This window comes from Xiphophorus hellerii, chromosome 11 (genome assembly GCF_003331165.1).
Source record: "Xiphophorus hellerii strain 12219 chromosome 11, Xiphophorus_hellerii-4.1, whole genome shotgun sequence".
In the NCBI taxonomy this organism is placed as follows: domain Eukaryota; kingdom Metazoa; phylum Chordata; class Actinopteri; order Cyprinodontiformes; family Poeciliidae; genus Xiphophorus; species Xiphophorus hellerii.
In genome coordinates this window covers 974453-995563 of record NC_045682.1, presented here as the reverse complement: position 1 = coordinate 995563, position 21111 = coordinate 974453, and the positions used below count along the sequence as shown (strand labels likewise).

Below are 21111 nucleotides of genomic sequence, written 5' to 3'. Positions count from 1 at the left end.
TAAAAACCAGGACAAATAGCCTAAAAAACAGTTTTTACCCGATGGCAATCATGGCATTGCCATGCATAAGAACTTCTGCTCTTGACACCACTTTGTTAAAAATGTAAATTCTGTTGCGACACCTCCAGGCGCTGCAACCATCTTCTGATGTCTATTTATTTCTGATTTTGTACTATTTATTTCTTTATCTTTGTATATTATGTATATACACATAACCTGCATCTTAACTCGAGTCGAGCAAATCTCAATCTCGTAATCTGTTGATGACAATGACAATAAATCTTATCTTATCTTTTTATTTCTAATCTATATTTGTAGTTAAACAGTGTTATTGTTTACTATTAATTTTATGTTAATTTTTAGCTTTTAATCTGACATGAATTCATAAATTTTACAGTTGTTATTCTTCACCATCTCAAAAAGAAGTCAAAGTAAAGATAACAGAGAAGATCATACCAGAAGAGATTTTCTATTAAATACAAAAATCAAACTCGTCCAGCAGGTGGCGCTACACATTAAACAAACTGGGTTTTTCTTCACATCCCATTTGAGGAAAAAAAAATCCAATATCCTAACCTCATTTTGTAAGGAAGAAAAAACATTAAAAGTAAACGTGGGAATTTTTGCAAAGGTACTCACATAATTTTGTTTTAATTAAATGAAACCATTAAAAAACAAACAGCACAAACTGAACCCAACATCTATGGAACTCTGAAGTCCATGTTGAAGAAGTTTGTGAAAGACTCAGGGAAAGACTGGGATCAGTGGTTACCGTTTCTGCTTTTTGCTTATAGAGAGGTACCTCAAGAATCTACTGGGTTTTCTCCTTTTCAACTCTTGTATGGTCATACTGTCAGAGGTCCACTAGATGTCCTCAAAGAGGCTTGGGAGGGGTCCACACCTGGAAAACAGTGTACATCACTCTCATACGTGTTGAAAATGAGGGACAAGCTTGAACAGTTCCAGGAACTGGCTAATAGTCATCTAGTAGAAGCTCAGCAGCGCCAAAAGCTGAACCATGATAAAACGGCTTGTAGAAGGATCTTTAAGGAAGGACAAAAAGTGTTGCTTCTTTTGCCAACTACTGAAAGCAGCCTCTTAGCCAAGTGGCAGGGGCCTTTTATCATAAATAGAAAAGTAGGTCCCGTTACTTATGAGCTCAACATGCCAGATCGCCGTAAAAAACAGCAAGTTTTTCATGTTAACATGCTGAAAGAGTGGATTGACCGGCCAGTTCCGTCAATCCAGTTGTGGGCTCGTGCTGTAATCGACGAAGAAGAGCTTCAAGAGCAATTCCTTCCATCTAACTTTGGGGAACAGCTTTTGCCAGATGTAAGCCATCTATCTCCACAGCGGCAAGAGGAAATGCTGGCAATGTTGCCAAGGGAGCTTTTCAGCACAAAACCAGACTACACCCATCTCATTAAGCATGACATACATCTTCGCAGTCCCCACCAACCACCTATGAACTCTGGATTCAACCTCCAGAGTTCCAGCAAAGCTCATGCCTGCACTGAAACAGGCATGAGCTGTTTCAGTGCAGGAGCTGGAAGAAATGCTGGCTATCGGGATTATAGAGCCTTCCAGAGGTGAGTGGTGCAGTCCTGTGGTCCTTGTTCCCAAGAAAAATGACTCAAGACAGAGATTTTGTGTTGACTTCTCAAAACTTAATGCTGTCTCTGTTTTTGATGCTTATCCAATGCCAAGAGTGGATGAACTTATTGAGCGTTTGGGGAATGCTAAGTACCTTACAACACTTGACCTCTGTAAAGGTTATTGGCAAGTTCCATTAACTAAGTCCTCAAGGGATTTAACTACTTTCAGGGTTCCTAGTGGACTTCATCATTTCAGAACTATGCCTTTTGAACTTCATGGAGCTCCTGCTACATTCCAGAGGATGATGGACTTGGTTTTAAAAGGAGCTGATGGCTATGCAGCAGCGTACATTGATGACATTGTGGTGTTCAGTGAGACATGGAAAGACCATGTGAAGCATCTGACAGATGTCCTACAAAGAATCAAAATGGCTGGATTAGTCATCAACCCTGGAAAGTGTCACATTGCAAAGACTGAGGTTGAATACTTGGGTTACGTCATCAGGGGTGGGGTTATCCGCCCTCAGGTGAGTAAGGTTGATAACCTTGCTGCTTGTCCTCCTCCTACAACTAAGAAAAAGTTAAGATCTTTTCTAGGTTTAGCTGGCTGGTACCGTCGGTTCATCCCCAACTTCTCCACCAGATCAGCCATTCTTAGTGACTCAACATGTAAATCTTGCCCCAACAAGATTAATTGGACTCCAGAGTGTGAGGCTGCATTTGCAGATCTGAAAAAATGTTTGTGTAATGAACCTGTGTTGCAGTGTCCAGACTTTTCACGCCCATTTACAGTGCAAACTGATGCTTTAGGAGTGGGGCTAGGAGCTGTGTTGCTGCAAGGTGATGGAGGCGACCAAAGACCAGTGCAGTATATAAGTCGAAAGCTCTTCCCCAGAGAAATGAGGTACTCAACAATAGAGAAAGAAGCTTTGGCAATAAAATGGGCTCTTGACACTTTAAAGTATTATCTGCTGGGTGGTGAATTTGTGCTTGAGACAGACCATCGAGCTTTACAGTGGATGAACAGAATGAGAGAGACCAATGCAAGAATCACCAGATGGTACTTATCGTTGCAACCTTACCGTTTCAAGATTCAGTATAAAGCTGGAAGGAAGAATGTTGTAGCGGATTTCCTTTCCCGTTCCTATGAAGACTGAGTGACTTAAAGGGGGCGGGGGGAATGTGACAAAGTGGTTCAGTTTGTGTTCTCCACTTGTCCCTTATTCTTATTTCTGATGCATTTACTATTGGTTGAACTTGTTTATTTTGTTTCAGAGTATATTCATGGTATTTGTGTTTTTACTTACCATTGTTTGTCCCTTGTAGATCTGCAGCAGGGCAGGAGTATGGGAGGGGCCGGCTCAGTATTTCCTGCTTAAATGGCTAGATCAGGGGTCTCAAACTCCAGTCCTCGAGGGCCGCAGACCTACAGTTTTTAGATGTGCCACAGGTACAAAACACTGGAATGAAATTGCTTAATTACCTCCTCCTTGTGTAGATCAGTTCTTCGAGCCTTGCTAATGACCTAATTATTCTATTCAGGTGTGGTGCAGCAGAGGCACATCTAAAAGTTGCAGGACTGCGGCCCTCGAGGACTGGAGTTTGAGACCCCTGGTACACCTACCAGGGGTCTCATCTACCACCCTCTAATTGGTAGAACCCAGCAAGGCAATCCGTGACATCATCATGTCACGGATTGCCTTGCTGGGTTCTACCAATTAGAGGGTTTTCTTTGAATATTGATCTGTTTGTTTTTCTTTAAAGTAACTTTTTGAGTTATCTTACAGAGTTTATTTTGCAGACTATTTCATTATGTAGATGAGTTTGTAAATTAGATTAATAATTGTATTTTTGTTTCTGTTTAGACTTCGTTTTTTTTTTGTTTTTTACCTGTTTAATTGTGGCTTGATCCAATCATGTGCAGGTATGTTGCCAATTGGCTATAAAAAGAGTGTTTTGGGAAGCTCAGAGGGAAAAGGTGGTTGTCAGAGTGTGAAGAAGCAAATAAAAATTAATCAGAAGACTCTGGAAACTAGTGGCTGGTGCTGTTCGTTTTTGTTCACCTTGTGGCTCCTTGACCACACTATTTTACAGGGTGAATAAATCAATAAAATACAAAAATAGAATAATTCTGTTGAAGGAATAACTTTATTTTAAAAGACAGTATTTCAGTACATTTCATTAAACTTAATCCCATAGTTCCTTGTATCAAATATAAAGGTTACTCTGAATTTCAGAGCTTCTGACAAACTTGCGGAGGACATCTGTGCTTTGGGATGAGTACACCTGAGGAGAGAATTTCAGAAAATAATATTAAAAAAAAAGATTAAATTTTTTCAAGAATTTCTTCATCCCGGTAAAATGTCTCATTCAGTCTACAATCTCCTTTCAACAAACCACTTGAACCAGGATAAAATAAATTCCTCTTGTAATAAGATTTCCCTGAGAATGCCAACTAAATTCTTGGAAATTTAGTAGTATATTCAAATTTAGAGTCTATTAATTTCTCCTGTTCAAATATTTTCAGATAATTTATATATGTCTTACAAGACAAGTACAAAAAAAATACCTTCAAGGGTTTTATCATCTTGATGTTGAGCAAATCATTAAATAAGTCCATGCTGTCTTCAAAAGATTTTTGACTATTTCATGACTTTTTTGGGCATTTGGACCAACTAAGTCAGCTCCAAGTCTAAATCTATTACACTCTCACTTTTAAAATCTGGTCTGGATTACTCTACATTAAATACAGACTGCAACCTGTCAGGTCTTTATTTTATTTGAGATGATGCCCCAATAGTTGGAAGGTTAACAAAGCTTAAAAACCACAGACGGTCATCGATATTTTCTAACTTTGACTCATCATTTTGCTGAGTGAACATAAATGTCAACTTTCGACATGAAGAGTGACATAATTTCTGCTAATTAATTACTTTAAAAAATATTTTGTGAAAAATATCAATTTCAATGAAAAATGTTAAAAAACAAAACTGGCAGAATTATCAGAAATTTTTTTTATTTTACTATTTTTGCCACTATTTGTTCCACAAGAGGGTGAATAAATATCAGTAAATTTGAAGATATATTTGAATACAGTTACTGTAGGAATGTTTTACAAGAGCAGTATTTGTTTGTGGTGCCATACAGTTACCTACATAAGATGTAATAAATAATTTATCATCAGTTTTATTATCACAATAGCACCACAAAATATCACGATACAATTCTAAGTCCAAGTCGCCCAGCTCTATTGGGAAACATAAAAAATAAAAACTACAAACATGTCAAAAATTAGCCTGTTATGTCGTTAGTAGGTAAAAATAAAAATAACTGTTGCCTAAAAGACTGCTTTTTAAAATACAGTTAGATTTATTTTGCAGCACAGTGGTGCAATTGTTAGCACTGTTGCATGCTGTTAGTCAAATTTAATGCTTTGACTTTGCTTTCCCCTTCGAGGGAATTGTAAAACACAATTTCTCATTAAAAAAAAAAAGCTGAAAGGATTTCAACTTGGAAAGTGGAGACTCTGCAACTGGTAAGAAAAAGAAAGGAAAATGCTTTTGGCATGAGTTGCTCCTGTAATTATAAAACCTAATCCCATCAGCTGTCAGAAGTTTGCAGCTACAGCCTCAGCTGGAGCGCAGCCAGATCGCTGTTATGCTGGACATGAGGATACATCCACCTTCACTGACCTTTATGGGCTCTTCGCACGTCAGCTTCCGCGTTCAGGGAAAAGCGGCTCGATCATTTCCGATCTATTGAAAATGGCACTTTACACTGGGTATTTGCAGGGCTTGCCCAAGGTAACAATTAATGACGTACAGTACAGACCAAAAGTTTGGACACACAGTTGTGTCCAAACTTTTGGTCTGTACTGTACATCGATCCGAAGCCCCAATAAGTAAGCTGGAGAAAGGTTTTAAGATGTACGCCTCGTTATACGTTCGCAGATACGAAGGTGAGTTTTACTTTCTTTAAACTTTGTGGCTAACATTAGCTTTAGCTTATGCTAGTTGGCAATATTCTTGGACATTTTTCTTGTAAAAATGTGCTATTTAGGCATCTAAACATTTTTCATCCATTCTAACGGACAATGTTTTTACCTTATTTTCAAGTATATTACGTGCGTTTATTGTTGTTAGTGTCAGAGACCAAGTAATGGGGGATTTTACGGTTCAGGCTTTTTGCCTGAAGCATGAGGAAGCACAACAACCCCATAGCTTAACAGTAGGGCAGCTCTGGTGTCAGTAGGGGCACTCCTACAGTCAGAGGGGCACCTGACTAGACTAGACAGACTAGTCTGTCTAGTTCAGTCTGTCTAGACCAGGGGTCGGCAACCAATGGCTCCGGAGCCACGTGTGGCTCTTTCATCCTTCTGTTGTGGCTCCCAGTGACTTTGGGAAATAGAATATTTTATTAAAATTAAATCATTAAAAAATTATGAATTAAAATCATTTCCAAATAAATTTCTAAATCTGAAGATTATGGTAAACTTGTAACATTAAAACAAAAGTTTTGAACATTTTTAGCACCCAAAATATACGTCATGTCCGCCGATGTGCGACAGGCATTCCTGGTACCCCACATGTCTGGCAGACCATATTTTTTTAGCGCACTGATTTATTGACTTTTTGATCCTTGCCCGGAAGATACATCATGAATAAATCCAAGAAAAGGAAACATTCTGAAGATCATTTTGCTTTCACCGCTGATGAAACTGGTTCACCAGTCTGCTTAATATGTGGCGAAAGACTGGCAAACAACAAGAAGTCAAATGTTGAAAGACATTTCAAGAGCAAACACTCTGTCTTTGCTAAAAAAATATCCCGAGGGAGAGGAGAGAAAAAAGGCCATTTCGGAGCTGATGCGAAAGGCTGAAGCGTACGGAGCCCCCTAGGGGACATGGGGGATTTTTTTTCTTTTGCGTTACCTCGCAAAACTTTTGCGTTCCAAACAGTTAATAATAATAAACAAGTTTTCACTGAGGCTCTGTAAGAGCCATATAAATGAAATAAGTAATTATTGATATGACAGGAGCAGGCGACTTTGACACTTATGTGTGTCGACGTGGGAGTGACGTCACCAGGTATGAATGGGAAGGATACTGGCTTTGTGTGTATTAGGAAGCGGTGAGCGGGGCGGTCAGTCCTTGCAAAGTTTGGAGCATAATAATCAAAATGGAATAAATCGATAATTGTGACAGAACAAAGAAGAGGTTTGGATTTGATTGATACACGGACAGATGAGATTCCCCGAGTTAACCCAGTGCGGCCCTTTACCATCATTAGTTTGTCGTGTTTTTAATAATAAAAACTTGTTAATAGTAAAAACTGTTTGGTGCAAAACACTGATTGAAAATCGATTTATTTTTTACTGCATGTTTATGTCTGTTAAGGCTAAGATGGAGCAGCACTGAAAGCAGCTCTTTAAACCATTTTTATTTCTTTCCTACTTACGGAAGGTTTCTGTTTATATCGTAGGTTTGTGGTGCCTTTCTATCCTAAAGAAAGATATAAAACTTCAGATATTTCACAAAAAGATAGGCTACTAACATTTATGGAAAAACCTCACATAACCATTAAAGCAGAAAATACGGCGCCCACCGTAAGAAAGGCTTACAGTATTCAATTATGCTGCATAACTGACCAGTACAGTATTGCGAGGTAACGCAAAAGTTTTGCGAGGGAACGCAAAAGAAAAAAAATCCCCATGTCCCCTAGAGGGCTCCGTACCGTACTACGGGACACAGAAGCAGACTGCGCATTTTTTGGTTTGCTTGGTTAGTTCAGTGCCGGTGGATAATATTTGGATAAGTTTTGATTTTTATCTCCTGAATAAGAGGAGGACAGGTGACTGCATTCTGTTTCTATGTTTCTTTCAGTGCAGGTTGGGTAAGTTTTGATTTTTATTTCTTAAATACAAAGACCCAAATAGACAGGGGGTATTTTGTTTGAAATTGAGCATCAACAAAGTGTAAAATGCGTTTTGTTACATGCAGAAATAAAATTTTGTGTTCTCTGCAGCAGTTCGTTGATTTCATAAACGCAACATAGTATCGATTTTTGTACATAGCATATAGGTTTTATTTATATGACGTCAAAATGGGTTGTGGCTCCAAGTGCTTTCTTTTTATTGGGAGGCGGTCCCAAATGGCTCTTTGAATAGAAAAGGTTGCCGACCCCTGGTCTAGACTGACTGTCTAGTTCACGTGACTAGACAGTCAATCTAGTTCAGCTGACTGTTCAGGTTGAAAGTTGTTGCTTTTAGAAAAAGATGGCCGTGTTCCTTAAGGTCTCCGTGTTATTTCGCTTTATTAGTTTTGCATGTTTCTTGTGAAGCAGGATGGTATTTACAGCGGTGTGTACATGTGGATCAGTTGCTCGGCTGTCTGGCTCTGGTCTGCTCTCTTGTTCCCATACACTCGCTCTTTCAGGCTGAATACAGAAGTGATTCCATGGAAATAACACAGGAGGCTCCTATACCTTCTTCTTTAGGCTGAAGATGCTGATCCGGAGTGAAGTGAAGGCTGTAAACTTTGCTGTGCGGAGTTAGCTTTAACTGGTAGTGACGAATATTTACAAACCACCGTCTTCTTAATTCAGGACTGCTTGGAAATCCATGGAAACTTAAAAGCCCATTATATTAGGAAGACAACAAAGTGCATAGTATTGATTTATTTGCGTCTGAAATAAGACTTTGTCTTTTCTAGGTGTCATGGTAACTCAAATCAGAAAAAAAGAGAGCCGCATTTACGCATGCGGTTATGACGTCAGCGCGGCAGGTGCAAAGAGCCCATTATAAACAGAACAGTGGCTCACCTGTATGGACCTGCCAAGCTTGGTTAGCACTGGCTTGTACTTGTCCATGGTGATGGAGTCAGGACCGGTGACATCACTGTAACACTGGTAGACAGCAGCAGCGATGCTGTGGACCTGGCAGTGGTTCAGGACTGATGAAACACCACAGAAAAGAACAAAACAGGGTTAACTGATGGATAAAAGATGAAACTGATGAAGAAGAAACCCATCAGCGATGAAGACGTGGTTCCTTATGCCAATGAAAGATCTTTTTGTTAGGATTAAATATGTTTAGGTGTACTGGCGACATAATGCCCACATCAGGATGCAGGACTGTGCGTCCTCTGTAAGTGGAGAGAAGCCTAATGGCACCACATTTCATCCACCTGGCAGAATCATTTGTCCAAAGTGACTTTTTTCCCTCCACATACACACACCAAGAGCTGTGTGGGGCTTACTGACTTGCTCAAGGATGCCTCAGCAGGCAGGAATGAGAATCAGACCTGTTAAAAGTGTGAAAGTGCAGTCGAAACTGAAGTATTCCAGGTGTTGTGGAATCAGAAACACTTGACATATTGTTATTCAGAGACTTTATACTGGTCCAACACAACAAACCACATTAGACTCATATTTACTCGTATCTAGGGGTGAAACGATTAATCGGATTCATTGAAATAAATTGATTAAATAATCATCAACTAATTTAGTAATCAATTAATTGTTAATCGGAATATACACTCACAAAAGGCAATTTCCAGAAGCAACACAGAGCAGTAATTAAGTGAAAAACTGAACAAAAATATAAACATTTTATTGCACTCTAGGCAAAAATGTTATTTTTTGCCTTTTTTGCCTATTTTCCTTCATGTGGATTTACCCCCATATTTCTGAATCTTTTCTTCCTTTACCATTACACCACATCCCCTACCACTATGTAAGCTTTAGTATCTCAGCCCCTAAAATATCTATACATAAATAATGACTACGAGTGGAGGCACATTTTCTGACTGTGTGTGCTATACATGTGGGCATTAATCAATAGTAGTTAGTCCATCCAACTGGCCAAATGGGTTATCCATATGCAGAGTGTGCATTCCTGAAAAATATAAAATCCTACAGAGCATCAGAGTCATATGAAATTTATCTTCGCATTTAATTTAGCCATTATTGGCTTTACAGCAATTAAACCCTTCTTAAAAGAATTACTTTTAAGAAGTAACCCACCAAATTACTGACCAGGATTTGCAAGTTTTCACTGGTATTTTGAGAATTTATATTTGGTGATGAGTTCTAATTCTTTGAGGTTGGAAGGCCTCCCTGTCATCACACTAGATTAGTGGCTTCTTTCCGCACATTCTCAGTTTCAATCAATACAAACTGTTATTAAAATTTACAAAAAATATTTAATATTTAATTTTGAAACCAAATGATCCAGGTTGGTAGTGTAACTATTTCTTCTAGCAGAAGCTGCACAGGGAAAATTTTTTGTGGTTGTTAGATATATTAAATATGGACAAACCTAATTCTTTCTCGATCTAAGAAAAAATTATTAGATTAATTACAAGAAACAATAATAGCTGGAATTTAGACTACCATGTTTAGAAAGGTTTAAATCTATTTTGGCAATAGCATAATACCACAATGAAAAATGTAAAAAAAAACAAAATTAAATGTTTATTAATTTGAGAAATTGAGGTAATTGTTTTTATTCAATCAAAATTCCTATAAAACAAATTTAATGCAAGTATTTTTTAAGTTATACTTTACTTTTTTTAAGTTGATCAGACTGCCAAAGAATACTTTGTTACCTTTGACTTTCAGCTTCTTTAGGGCATAAATATCACCAGATACGCAAGTTCATTCTTCTTAACCACTCTACAAAATGGGAAAGACAAGAGAACATACCTTTCAAAGTAAACTAGATCTTGTACTGATCTTCAAAAGAAAAGAAACAGTAACAAGATATTAACTACTTATCTAAGCATGACCATATTTACAGTCAGCAGTAAAGAAATGTTAAAAACCTCTGGAACTGTGTTCACTGCAGTTAATACTCATGGAGTCAATAAGTCTCCATCGGCTACAGAAAAAGTGTGTGCCAACTCTGTTGACAGGTGGAGAAATATAATAAAACAATGTTTTCAATCCTGTGAATCAGTTTGTGATCAGAATAACAAATAATTTCTGCTAAGCCTTTGTTGCATTCATTTTTTTGCAAAAAAAAAAAAAAAAAAGATTGATTTTTCTTTCTAGGAAATCACTTATATCAAGTATGGCCCAGAATATTAAAGAATATTAAAAAACAGCATTTTTCTCTCCACATAAATCCTAAAAGGAATCAGGACATCATGCACACAAAGCAAGACTTAGTGAAGAGGGCAGAGGGTGACTGAGGCCTAGAGGCTCTCATATCCTAATGTAATGGTTACAGTGGATGTAAGACACGTAACCATTTAGATTTCTCAGAAAATCTAGAGAAAAACAACAGATTTACTATCAAATTAAAACTGAGAATTAACTGAACAGATGGACCCAGAGAATGCTTATCCCTGCTTGATGCACAGACAACGTTAAGCAACTCGATTAATGACAAAGACATACTTGTTTTCCATCTCTCCATGTAAGAACTGAATAAGAAACAGCCAGAATAAAGAAACAGAGGAGGAAATACCTGCAGAAATCATAGAGTGAGATCCACTATGAGCCAATCAATATGATGGAAAGCAATTTAAATACTTATTCTGCCATTTCACTAACAAGTATGCTTTAACTGCAAATATAGATTAAGACGTTAAAATAATGAGCCTACAGTTCTAAGTATTAACTACACTAATTGGCCACTGAATGTTGAAACTGTCTCATACACACATTTATTGATAACGGTGATCAATTATGAAATTAATTACTAGGGGTTATAATTACTCATAAAACAAAGCCCTGCATGAGGTTTACTTTGGAATCATTTTAAAGGTTGTTATAATCAGGCATATTATTCCATATGATTCCAGGTAGATTCCAGCAAAGATGCGCAGCTCAGTGGCTCGCTCTTCATGCAGGGCCGGCCCAAGGAAAAATGGGGCCTTAAACAGAATCATGATTTAGCCTTCCCAAGCCTCTCCTACTTCAGCATCACTAAAAGTGTTTAAATATAGATTTAGTGAAGTCTGTGACAGAAATCCCAGTTTAATTGGCCAAGTTTAAAATCATCACTGATTATTGGTTATTATTTGCTCTGATGTATTTGTGAACAAACCCAGCTCAAAAACAAAGATTACACCATATTGTAGCCATGGTAACGCAACAATCAAACTATCAAGATGATTCTTTGCACGTTTACAAAGTAAACTTCCAAATTAAATCCTAAATGTACCTACTATTTTTTTCCCTGCTGAATACATTAAATAAAATTTTATAACATTGTCATTCTCAATAGATGACTGCTACAGTTTTAGATCAATGAAAGGTGATACAATTCAACCATTTCTAGGGGCCCCTGAATGTCTGAAGGGCCCTACCAGCAGCTACTGAGTCTTCTTTGCCTTGACATTTGTCTTACAATTCTAGATCTCAGAAGAGCTAACATCAAAAATTACGTAGAGTTCACCCCTCCGTGCTTTTTTGATCTTTAAAGCAGTCTGCAGCCAAATTGCTATGGACGTTAAACCGAAGTAGTAGAGCTTATTTAGTAAAATAGCAGCAAATTTGCTTATTTCATAACTTCATAACCAGCTACCTGCTCTCCTATGTTCTGTTTAACAATAACAGTCTCAGCTAGGCCTGTCACGATAGCAAATTTTGCTGAGCGATTAATTGTCTCAAAAATTATTGCGATAAACGATAATATTGTTTGAAGACCTTTTTACACTGATTTAATGGAAATGACATAATAATCCATGCGATTTCTTGCCAAAGATAGATACACTTTATTTTCAAAAGAACACTAAACACTGGAACTGATAAACAAAATAAACAAAACAACCAAAAACGAAAATAAAATGGTCTCCATTAACAAAAAACGCACTTGGAAAAAAAAAAACTAAACAACATAAAGTAAAAGTGGAAATAAATACTGCATTCAACCAAAAGAGTGCAGATTATGAAGTCTGTATACTATGTTGCCCTTCAGTAATAATTAGATTTAAATAGAGAAGACGGGCACATCGACTACCTGATGCAATAGTTCACACTACATGATTTTTTGCTCCTATTTTTCCCCTTACAACAATCTTAGAACGTTGGTCTTTCTAAGATTGTGTGGTGTGTTACTCAGATCCAAATCAGGGTTTTCCCCGACTGGGCGCTTTAACGCAGCCTGTTGAATGTGACAGGTAGCCAATCAGAAAGCACAGATTCTCCTCTGCACTTTCTGAGGGGAAATTACGGAGGGGAATCCCAAACAGCTGACACGGCACAACCCGAAGTCCAGCGGACATTGGAGATGATATGTGGAAACAACATTAATGTTTATTCAACATGCAAAGAATATAGAAATGACAAGAGGAGGAGTTGGAGCGAAATTGCTACCGCAGTTGATAAACCCGGTAACTTTTCAGCTGTTCTTCGTTAACGTGACGTAAATAGTTTATAATGATTTTCATTTGGTCAGGACTTTACGCTGACACTAGCCACATGCATTGCAGGTAGATTGCAGTAAAGCATTGATTAATGCCTGGTTTTAAAATTAGTTAACTGAACTTGTAGCCATTATTTTGTGCCCATTGTTGGACACTACACGGCAGGAACGAACCCGATCGAACCGTTATACCTAGGATTTGTGTCGGCTAATGTGTGGTCTGTCAGGTTTTGAAAATGGGCCGACAATCGACAGCTCTAAGATTGTGTCGTGTGCGCTGGGCTTTACGCTAAGGAAATGAGGAAGGGAGGAGTCAGTGGAGAGCACCGGAGTTGAGCCTTTTTTCATTCAGTGTCATCAACAGAAAGAGAAAAAGGCCGGAAGAGACGATAATGCCGATAATTAAAATGATGTCGATAGTTTTAATTTATCGCACGATTAATCGATTTATCGTTTATCGCGACAGGCCTAGTCTCAGATCAACTCAGTCATCTAGCACTGTCAGTAGCAACAGCAACATTATACTTATCAGGGAAACAGACTATATTTGCTTTGCATTGTCCCCACATGATGACAATAAAATAATCCGATTAAATATTATATTCTTGATTAATATGGGTTGTTGCTACGTTGTTGTACTGTGTTTCAAGATCTTGTTCAATGTGTCCCTTTTTAACTTTGAGCCCTTGAACCTCCAAAGGTCTCTGCATGGTCCTGGTTCTCGCGTAGATTTAAGCCCTACCATTCAAGAGTTAAATTGCTCATGAAAGACACATCAATACTCTGAGCAGGATTGACTTGGCTTCCTCCAATCATATAAGTAATCCTGGCATTGTTTTCTTTCCAGTGTTTTTTTCGAGTGACCCGGTTTTTAGCACAATCCTTTGGTAAGCTAACTGTATGCGTTGTACTTTGAGCTCACATCATGACAAATAAATGGTTGTTCACATGCAATACCTGGAGGACCACTAGGGGGCGTCTAAGGACCACCAGTGGTCTGGGGACCACAGTTTGAGAAAGACTGCTACAGACTTAACCTAACCTGTTCAAAGAAGCATAATAGGTCACCTTTAAAGAACAGAAGCACACATTTTTACGCATCATTTATCACTGCAAACCTGACACCAAAATGTCTCTTTAAAAGCCCAAAACAACAATGAACCTGGGATAAAGTGAATTCAGGTTAAGTGAGAACCACTTTATGTGCAGAATAAAAGCTATGACTGAGATGGATTGCTCTGCTAAATATGCCCAGCAGTATGACAGGCTTGTTGTGCTGCTCCTGTTCGAGCCCTGTGCAGATTTTCTGTGTGACAAAGCAATGAGTCTGACTCATTTGGATAAGAAAAACTCCAAACATACCTGCAGCTGGCAGTCCTGTAATGATGTTGGGCTGCTCCAGTGACTGGCAGACAGGCTGATCGCTGAATGCACTAGAGCAAAGCGACCGCAGGAAGGGGGCAGAGCTGCTGCACAGGTAGTCTGCTGTCTTGTAATCAGCCACAGAGCTGTCAGACAGCACAGTCACAGTGAGACCTCTGGTCTGCAGATAGCCGAACACCTGGGAGAGACAAAGACAAAGCTCCTGATTTTGCAGTAATTTATCTAATATGTGCAAAGAAATAAAAACAGAGGCATGTTTTTTTTTAAATGTAAGTTTCTAACCATACACCAGCATCTGGCAGCTAAAGCTGACATTTCTGAGACCAGCCAATGTTTTTCCAATTTGCAACTGTCAGGTTTTGAAAACACAGCACCCATTATAGCCCCATCTTCCTCCGATCTGCTGACAGGAGTGAAATCTGTCATGATTCTCTGCTGCTGCAGCTGCAGGAAGACAGGCTGTGTTTCTGCTTCTAAAACAGCTTACCAATAACCATCCGCTGGGAATCACCGAGTGGATCTCTGCTCTATAGTTTGGTTTAAAAAACCACATAATAGACCTATAAATTTGACCATCTTTGAATGTCATGAGACTTTTTATCAAAAGAATAAAATGTCTCTGAATCTCAGATTTTCACTTTCAAGCTCCATAATTCTTCCTTAATGACACACTCTAAGGAAAGTGATTCTATTTAAGTCATCATGTTGCCATGTGATTATGGCTTTCTGAAGGAGAGCAAGTAAAACTGTTCCTTTTCATGGGTTACCAGAGGAGAATGTCACAGTCTTGTCAGGGTGATTAAGCTGCAGAAAATTTTACCTTTTCTGTCCACTGGAATAGCTGGTCCTCTGCAATGTGGCATGTTACATGGCATATCAAAACCTAAATAAGAAACAAAAACATTTTGTTCATCACTTTCCAATCACACAGAGAGAAGACAAAACAAGGTAAGAGGCTATAATTTGGAAGGAGTTATAACAAGGTGGCAGAAACAGGTGGGAGAAAATGACTGCTTTCATAGAGAAAATTGTCTGAAGAACTACATTATCCTGCTGCTAGAGGTTTAAAGGTTGCTTGATTTCAATGAGTCAGATAATCTAAAGGGAAACTGAGCTAATTAAATATGTCTAAAGATACTCTTCCTTTCCTGCCAACAGACGCAGCAGTACAGGTGTGACAAATCTCTGACAGTGATTTCACATTCTGTCCATCAGTGTCTTTATCTTGGTTAAATTACAGGTTAGTAAATATGGAAGGACAGAATGTAAACACACACACTTCTAGATTTGACTCACTGCTTCCTTCCAACTGTTATTTTATGATAGTTAATGGAACAGCTCAGATCAACAAATGGAGAGCACCACCGCTTGTGAAAATGATTCTTTCATAATAACGAATGGATGGATAGATTTAAAAATGGATGGATGGACAGATGGATTGAAAGAGCATGGATGGTCAGACAGACAAATGTGCTTTTCCAAATCCTTCAATTCCAAATGAGAGATTATTAGAGCAGAAATCTTGAAAGTGTTGAACTTATTGTGAGCTTTAAATAGAAACATTGAAATACAGTATGTCATAATGCGTACATAAAGGAGCAGCTTGTCATGGTGATGATGTGTTTCCAGGGGTGTTAATCAACAGCAGATATTCTGGGGGGCTGTTTTTCTCACTGTGTCACTTACTGCTGGCTCGTTCTTGTGTCTGTAGAAAACACATGCCGACCCTTCGCCACTCGGCCCAGTTCTAGACCGGCTCATCTCGTTCCACGCCACTGCACGCCCAACCACATCCCAGTTTGCAGAGGCAAGAATGTATGCTGACAGGAAGCCTGTGAAGACACATCATCTCAGTATTCAACAACAACTCGCATCAGAGTGCTTCCCAGGCTTGCTTTCAGTCACGTATTCTGCATTCGACACTTTATTTTTGGTCATTTTTAACCTTTTTTTTTATTTATTTTTATTTTTTTTACCCCTCCAGGGGGTCTTTTGTGGGCTCCCTTATATGATAATGGGCTGACAAGAAACGGGGAAGGAGAGGGGGGAAGACATGCGGCAAATGTCGTCGGGTCCGGGAGTCAAATCCGCGACGGCCGCGTCGAGGACTGAAGGCCTCCAAATACGGGTCGCGTTAACCGCTACGCCACCACGGCATGCCCCTTTTAACCTTTTTTTAAGGAGTTTATTATAGGCTCTGTACATAGTCAATGCTACTCTACTGAATCATAAAATTTTAAAGTATGCAATGTAAGAAGTATTACATTAGGTGGATGAAAATAATCAGACGCAGTTATAACTCATATAGCTTTCTTCAGAAGCATGTAGACAAGTTTTGTTTTTATACAAGTTTCCCTAGATCTCTGATGTTTGTACTAAGCGACAGTATAATATCTAGAGTGATTTCCTATTTAGAAAATATTTTATTTTATTCAATATTACAAAAGTTTTTGACATTTTAGCTTTTCCATCATCAATATGAACCTTCCAATGCAATTTGTAGTTGAAAATCACATCACCCCCAAAATCTGATTTCAAACACTTGTTCTAGTCAACATCGCTTATCGTAAGTTTGATATCATTTTTTATTTTCTTATTACTAAATATTACAAATTTTGTTTTGCCATTATTTAGTGATAATTTATCACTAAATTTATTTTGATCAGCAACAGACTCCATTACACACAGACAATAAGATTGAGGTTCTTAGCTGAAACTAATCATTTACATTTCCAAACACATTTATTGTTATTGTCTGTGCAGTTTGATGGACATGTCTCGGGTGCTTTTCGACAGCTGGATCTCACTTACTGGCAGCATTGTGTCCTACAGCCAGGATGAAGCTGGAACACTGCACCTTGTTCCCGGCTCTCAACAACTCTGAGATTTCAGGATTCCAATGGAGATGAACAGTTCTGAGAAGAAAGACCTCAGATTTATTGCTTACGGGTCAAACATAATGCTAAAACAGCAAGATAAAGCAAGCAGAACATAATTACATTACAAAGTAAGCGTCATTGTTTAAGAGCTGAAAATGTAATGCCTCATTTTCTGCCTCTGACTAGTCTGTTATTGTTTTGCAGAACGCGGCGCTGTTGAATTAATTTGAATTATTCAAAGTGCTTCAGCTCAGCCCCCTCACACAACAGGAAAATGATGGGAAACACAATAGAAACATGTCACTCACTAAAGACACTCCAGCAGTAAAATAGCCCCTTAAATAACACTGAACAAATACAGTAATGCAGGGACTTTTGTGGCAGCCATTTTCATTATCTTTGTTTTTATGACTGATAATTACTGCTGACATCCTGACTTCATCTATGACTTTTAATGTGTTTTTGCAGGATACAGTCCTAACAATAATATACATTATGACTACAATTGATGATATTTTTTAAAAATAATTGATTAATCTATAGACTATTGACAACTTATCGGACAAAGAATTTGGCACATTCTACAGATTTTTCAATTTACTAAGCCTTTTTTATAAAAAATTTGAAATACATTAAAAGATATGCAAATAAATAATTACATTCCTTTTTTAAATAAGAAAAACATTTTGTTGCCAAAATGTAGTAACTACGCAGAAAAAGGTCATTGCTAATGAAACTGGTTGTTCATGGAATGCTATTTCCAGAGATATTAAAGGAAAGTTAAGTGGAAGGAAAAAACACTGTGGTACAAACAAATGCAAAACACCCACAAAAGTTGTTTTCCTCAGCTTTGTCTGCTTCCTGATCATCTATTTCTGCCAACATGTGTAATAGACCCAATGCACACACTGTATAATTAATATTCTTAAATTAACTAGTAACAATACCAACATTTTTGTAGTATTCTGCAAAACTGAAAAAGATAAAACACACCTCCCTTGAAAAGAACTTTAACAAGAAGAGACAGAGCAAACTCTTATTCAGTAGGAACACCTTTATGGCCCCTGAGACTGTGAACCTACTAATAAAATAAACACATCTTCCCTTTTCAAGAATGAAAAAGTATAATTCAACTGAATTTAATTTAATAACAATTCAGATGTTAAGAATCTTCATAATTTTGAAGGTAAGTTAAGAGCAACAAGCGGTATTGTCAGAATTGTTATTCTTCCAATTTCCTCTGCTGTTTGCTATATGAGGGGATTAATAAATATCAATAAATTATATAACTAATTACAATTACTGTGTGCAGTCGAGTGATTAAAAATTTTGTTTATCTAGCTGGTGTCCTGAAGAAGTGTGCAGTATTTGTGATTATAGGGCTATGATTCTGGTGACATGCAGTCAGATACCTAATAAAAATTGAAAGCCTTAACCTGAAAGTGTGGGACAAAGTTGAAGTTGGTTTCTGACTGTAACTTCCAATTTGGGAAATGGCTAAAGGGCGATTCCACCAAATTTTTCACCACCTTCAGTATCTTTAAAATGCTCTAGGTAAAAAAACTACAACACTTAGAGTCTTCAAACCTAGACTAGATTATTCTACTCTAATAATGCAATATTTAAAAAAGTTTGTGATTTGTGAAACCTTTATCTGATTTGTGAAACTTCAATATAAAGCAATTCCAGCCAGTTTTTGCATTTGGACCACATGAGAATTGAACTCCTCCTTCTCTAAAATTTCCATTATTTTGTTATTATATCCAGTTTTAACTTTTTGTTTTCTCCCATAAATACTGAAGGTTGTGAAAAATTAGCTGAAATTGGCCTTTATTGGAGTTTCAAAATCAAATAAAGGTTTCACAGATCACACACTAGGTTTTACATATTCTGCTAGTAGAGCAGAATAATCTAGCCCAGGTTTGAAGAGTCTAATTGTTGTAGTTTTTTAACCAGAGCTGCCAAAGGCCTTTATAGAAGTTCCACAAATCATATAAAAGTTTCACAAATCACAAACCTGGTTTTATATACTCTGCTACTAGTTGAGAATAATCCACTCCAGGTTTCAAAAGTCTATGAGTTGTAGTTTTAGTATTGGAGCAATTCTATTGTGGTCCAGATGCAACAAAAAGGGACTGAAATCACCCTTTATTTAAGTTTCACAAATCATATAAAAGTTTCACAAATCACAAACTTGGTTTTAAATATTCTGCTACTAGTTGACAATAATCTAGTTCAGGTTTGCAGACTCTACTTTTATCTATTTTAACTATAAAATAGATAAAATTTTATCTATTTTATAGTTAAAATATAAAATAGGTAGTGAAAAATTTAGTGGAATCTCTTTTAGCCATTTCCGGAAGCTGCAATCAGAAACCAACTTCAGCTTTGTGTGTGGAGGGGGTCTACAGGAAGCAAATCTCTGGAGTTATTTCCACTAGCGTGTAAAAAAGACTGGCAGCTAGAAGGTTTGTTAAATTTTTCTCAGCTAGAAAACTCAATTTTGTTGATATAATCTGTATAATAAGCTAAAAATAGGTTGATTTTTACCTCTAATGAAATCCCATTTTCTTCAGAACAAATTATTAGAGGCCTAAATAAATTAAGAAAAAACTTTTTTTTAAAATTAAATAAAATACAAAACATATGGCTGGATAGAAAAGACAATATTTGTAAGTTTGTTTAATGTCATCTACCTTCTAAAACCGGAGTACCCGGAGACCACCCACGGGATTCGGACCTAAGACATTCTTGGTGCAAGGCAACAGTGCTAAAAACTGTAAACCATGTCTAATAAAAGTATTATTATGGATTGATAAAGTATATGGCTTCAGCGATGAGGGGGCGGTAAAGTGAACACCTACTGGAATCTAATGTGTCATGTTAGCTGAAAGATGCTCACCAAGTCACCTACGGCTAAAGTGTCAATATGAAAGGTGCACATGGAGTCTAAGTATATTTTTATCTTTAACTATGATCCATTATTTTTTGTGTACTAGACTAAACTTGATGTCCCAATGTTTTCTGTTGTTTCAATATTTTCTGCCTTTCTCATGCTACACGGTTAGCCATTCTCACCTCTTCTCCTCCAATTCTCTGCGAATTTGTTCGTCTTCTTCGTTTTCTTCAAGCTCCTCTTCGTCCTCCTCCACCGCCCGAGAATACACCGACAAAACCTCTCCGAAAAACGTGGCCATAATCCAAATGTTTCAGTCAGTGCAAAGCGAAAGTTTAGCTAGGACATAAAGAATCGCAAACTTCCTCCGGAAGAAGCCAGGCTCCTTCAAAATAAAAGCCTCAGCTCAACTCATCACTACTACAAAACAAAAGTTCTATCTTATGTGCTTAAAGTTGATAGAATGAACTCAAATTTAGGGGGAAAAAAGTAAGATTTGAGTAAGATTAGCTTATTGTTTTGATGCACTGAAAATGTGTGGAAAAGAACTGATCAAAAATAAACTTAATCTGAAATAGCATGACGCTATAATTTAAATGGGAGCCAGGATTGTGCATGTTATTAACTTAAAGGACTTAAAACCCGATATCTCAGGACAATTATTCCCCCAAAATGTGCGACCCCTAAATCAGACTCATTATGACAAAATTTGTCATAACTTAAATTCCTTTCAGATGTTGTCATTACACAGGAAAAATTCCAGAGTAAAATTTATTCAATTTGAAAAAAGTTTTTCCTCTAAAAAAAGACAACATTTGGTCCCGGTAAAATTCACTCTCATGGAAGAGTTGAAATTACAAATTAAAATCAACTCCATTTAGTGCAAAAATTTTAATCAATGCCAAGAGAATTTACTCCAAGTTTTTTAAAAGAAAAAAATACTCCACCGTATTTTAACTCCAAGTGGAATATAATTTACTCTAAAGAG

The 21111-nt window shown here is 37.5% G+C and overlaps 1 protein-coding gene and 1 long non-coding RNA gene across 2 annotated transcripts; both read right to left on the bottom strand.

Annotated features, from left to right (window-relative positions):
- Nucleotides 1–252: 252 nt before the first annotated feature.
- LOC116728424 (uncharacterized) lies at nucleotides 253–3064 on the bottom strand. The gene is made up of 2 exons (XR_004340986.1): nucleotides 2903–3064; nucleotides 253–901 (listed from the first exon to the last, which is right to left on the bottom strand). It is a non-coding gene; the product is annotated as an uncharacterized LOC116728424 (long non-coding RNA).
- Nucleotides 3065–3724: 660 nt separating this feature from the next.
- Nucleotides 3725–20528, bottom strand: psmg1 (proteasome (prosome, macropain) assembly chaperone 1). The gene is made up of 7 exons (XM_032576540.1): nucleotides 20306–20528; nucleotides 17160–17263; nucleotides 16035–16180; nucleotides 15169–15231; nucleotides 14328–14526; nucleotides 8414–8544; nucleotides 3725–3881 (listed from the first exon to the last, which is right to left on the bottom strand). The coding sequence occupies exons 1-7, from the start codon at nucleotides 20422–20424 to the stop codon at nucleotides 3804–3806; spliced, it is 840 nt and encodes a 279-aa protein (XP_032432431.1). The 5' UTR covers nucleotides 20425–20528; the 3' UTR covers nucleotides 3725–3803.
- Between the last annotated feature and the right edge of the window lie 583 nt (nucleotides 20529–21111).